Source organism: Pundamilia nyererei, unplaced genomic scaffold, assembly GCF_000239375.1.
Source record: "Pundamilia nyererei isolate P.nyererei 1_Seehausen unplaced genomic scaffold, PunNye1.0 scaffold00225, whole genome shotgun sequence".
NCBI classification, from domain to species: domain Eukaryota; kingdom Metazoa; phylum Chordata; class Actinopteri; order Cichliformes; family Cichlidae; genus Pundamilia; species Pundamilia nyererei.
This window is the reverse complement of record NW_005187626.1, coordinates 404,945-408,003: the sequence shown is the minus strand read 5'-3', so window position 1 is coordinate 408,003 and position 3,059 is coordinate 404,945. Positions and strand designations below refer to the sequence as shown.

At 43.7% G+C, this 3,059-nt stretch overlaps 1 protein-coding gene across 1 annotated transcript in view; it reads left to right on the top strand.

The window, feature by feature from the left end:
* The window catches only part of LOC102215211 (NACHT, LRR and PYD domains-containing protein 12-like), a 30,746-nt gene extending 29,560 nt beyond the window's left edge, over positions 1 to 1,186 (top strand). Inside the window, exon 8 of the mRNA XM_005748640.1 lies at positions 585 to 1,186. Within this exon, the coding sequence (XP_005748697.1) occupies positions 585 to 1,120 (536 nt within the window). The 3' untranslated portion in view covers positions 1,121 to 1,186. The remainder of the gene's footprint in view (positions 1 to 584) is intronic.
* Positions 1,187 to 3,059: the final 1,873 nt, after the last annotated feature.

Genomic DNA, 3,059 nt, shown 5'->3' with positions numbered 1-3,059 from the left:
TTTGATATTAATGAGTTTTTTGGGTTCATTGAGAACATGGTTGTTGTTCAATAATAAAATTATTCCTCAAAAATACAACTTGCCTAATAATTCTGCTCTCCCTGTATGTCTGTCCTCTCAGTGAGTGAGTAGACAGCTGTGAGGAGGGCTGTGCATCGCAAAAACACATAAATATGCCCGAGACCCGTAAACGAAGCAGCATCTGGCTGCAGTTTAAAGACTGCAGCCAGATGCTGCTTTGGGATGAACCGTCTCGGTCTTATCTTGACTCGGTCTGTCTTGGTCCTGGTTTAGACTACAAGTCTAGATCTGACTTCACGTACAACCACAGTACTTAACTATTGTTTGTAGCTAACTTTCAATTAAACCTCCACAGTTTTCATTCTTTCTGGGTTTTTTTTTTCATTTCTCACAACCAGTGATGCTTTTCTAACTTCAACAACAGAAATAAAAAGAAAATGATTAAATGACCAGACCACAGTGTTGGTCCCTTTATATCCCAATAGTAACTTTTTAGATTGTATTTATTTAAACATCACTGTCAGTCTGGTGTTAATGATGCTTCGTTTTTCTTCCGCTCTCAGATTTCTGTGAACTTGCACTGGATGCAAACACAGCAAACAGGAAACTCAAACTGTCAGACAACAACAGGCAGGTGACGGCAGTGACAGAGAAGCAGCCTTTTTCTGTTCATCCAGAGAGGTTTGATGTCTGGCTTCAGCTGCTATGTACCACTGGGCTGACTGGTCGCTGTTACTGGGAGGTCGAGTGGAAAGGATTTGTTTTTATAGCAGTGAGTTACAGGAGCGTCAGAAGGAGAGGAAACAGTTATGACTGCAGGTTTGGAGGGAACGATCACTCCTGGAGTCTGAGGTGTGCTGAAGATGAAAGTTTCTCGGTTTGGCACAATAACAGAGAAACAGCCATCCCCTCCTCCTCCTCCGCCTCTCACAGAGTAGCGGTGTATGTGGATTGGCCGGCTGGTACTCTGACCTTCTACAGAATTTCTTCCGGCTCACCGATCCATCTCTACACCTTCCACACCACCTTCAGCAAACCCCTGTACCCTGGGTTCTGGTTAGTGTCACATGGTTCTTCAGTGTCCCTCTGCTCACTGTAGCACGTGCGGTTGCTGGCAGAAAGGTTTTGATTTTGAGTGTTGAACATATGAAGTATGTGTGGGGATGGTCTAACAGATGGCAGAGTGTTAACACAGTCATGTGACGTTCTGCTTGTATAATAAAACCTGTACTTTATGTTTTATAAATTCTGTAAACATCAAAAATTTCTCTTTTTAAAATCAGTTTTCTCCTGTCTGCGTACAAACTGTGATTCAAAGCATAAAATAAACCACATTATTTGTCATGTGTCATTGTGTGGTTGGCAGCTTTCAGAGGCCACAGAGAGAGGAACTTCACTCAGACAGGTTTATTGTTGGAGCTTAGAGAACAAAATGCAAAAGTAACAGAAAACTCGGACTAAACTAGAGTCGAGAACCTAGTGGTTGCTAAACAAACAAACAGTGCACACACATGGGAAAGGTGTGATGAGGATGTGACAAAGACCAGAGGGAGACTCAGACAATAAGGACGCAGGAGGGAATCAGGGCAGAGAGGACACACCCGGGGAACGTGGCTGAAAGGAATCTAAAGGATGACACACAGGAAGTAATAATAATAATACATTTTATTATAGTATGGTGCTCCAGGAGTATGGGGTGTTTGGCCCATTGCTACGGGAACGCCTTGGTGTTCCCTCGACAAGCTGGAGGAGGTGGCTGAGAAGAGGGAGGTCTGGGCTTCTCTGCTTCGGCTGCTGCCCCCGCGACCCAGCCCGGATAAGTGGGAGAAGATGGATGGATGGATGGACATTTTATTTTTAGGCACCATTAAAGATCATCAAGGTCACCTTACATTAGTACAACAAAATAAAAACATAAAGGTAATTGAAAAATAAAGAACAAGTATAAAAGCTAAACAAGGTAAAAAAAAAAAAAAAGATAAAGATGGAGTCACGATGAAGGGTACGCAATCCTGAAAAGATGGGTTTGAAGATTTAAAAGTAGAGACAGAGTTTGTAGCCCGGAGATCTGGCGTCAGAGCATCCAAAGTCTCGGGGCAGAACAACCAAAGGCTCTGAGTCCTGTCAGGCGAGCAGGTGGAGCAGACAGACGGGAGGCTGAAGAAGAGCGGACGAGAGTGCGAGCACGTACGGAGGAGATCAGGTAAATATGGAGGGGCGAGGTTATGAAACTGGAAGCAAAAGGAGCTGTTTAAGTACAGCTGTTATATGTTCAATGGATCTAATTCTGGATATAATACGAGCAGCTGTATTTTGAACTAACTGCAGTTTACGGAGAGATTTATGAGGCAGACCACAGAGGAGAGAATTCCAGTAATCGAAACGAGAGGTGACAAGAGCATGGTCGAGTAAGGCGGTACTGTTTGGAGCGAGAGAAGGACGAAGATGGGTAATATTACGAAGATGAAAATATAATTTATATGTGCTGTAAAGGAAAGAGTGCTGTTGAGGATGACACCAAGACTCTTAACCTGGTGTGGCAGCAGAGTTACAGATGGATAATGAAAGACTGCTGGTTGGAACTTTAGTCGGTTTTGATTTGATTCCTGTTAGAATAAATTCAGTTTTATTGCCATTAAGTGTGAGAAAGAACAGGACGCACATGAAACGGGACTATCAAAATAAGACAGGAAACAAACCACACTCACAGGTCGTGACCCAGACTAGAGACACACACAGAGACACGACGCAAGGCTAACCTGAAACAACCAGCAGAGACATGGAGACAAGGACCACAGATGAAGATAACCAGTTCCAGTTTAGTCTCATCAGACAAAAGCACAGACTTCCAAAACTCATATTTATCTTTCAGATGTTCACAGGCAAACCTCAGTGGGGGCTGTGACGCGCTGCTCTTTGAGCAAACACTGATGACACAGCAGCAGTTGAAACGAAGGTTTGTAAGATTCATTTTGTCAGAGTGACAGACAGAGCTCATTGAGCAGGTGTGAGCCTGGTTGCTATAGCAACTCCAGCCA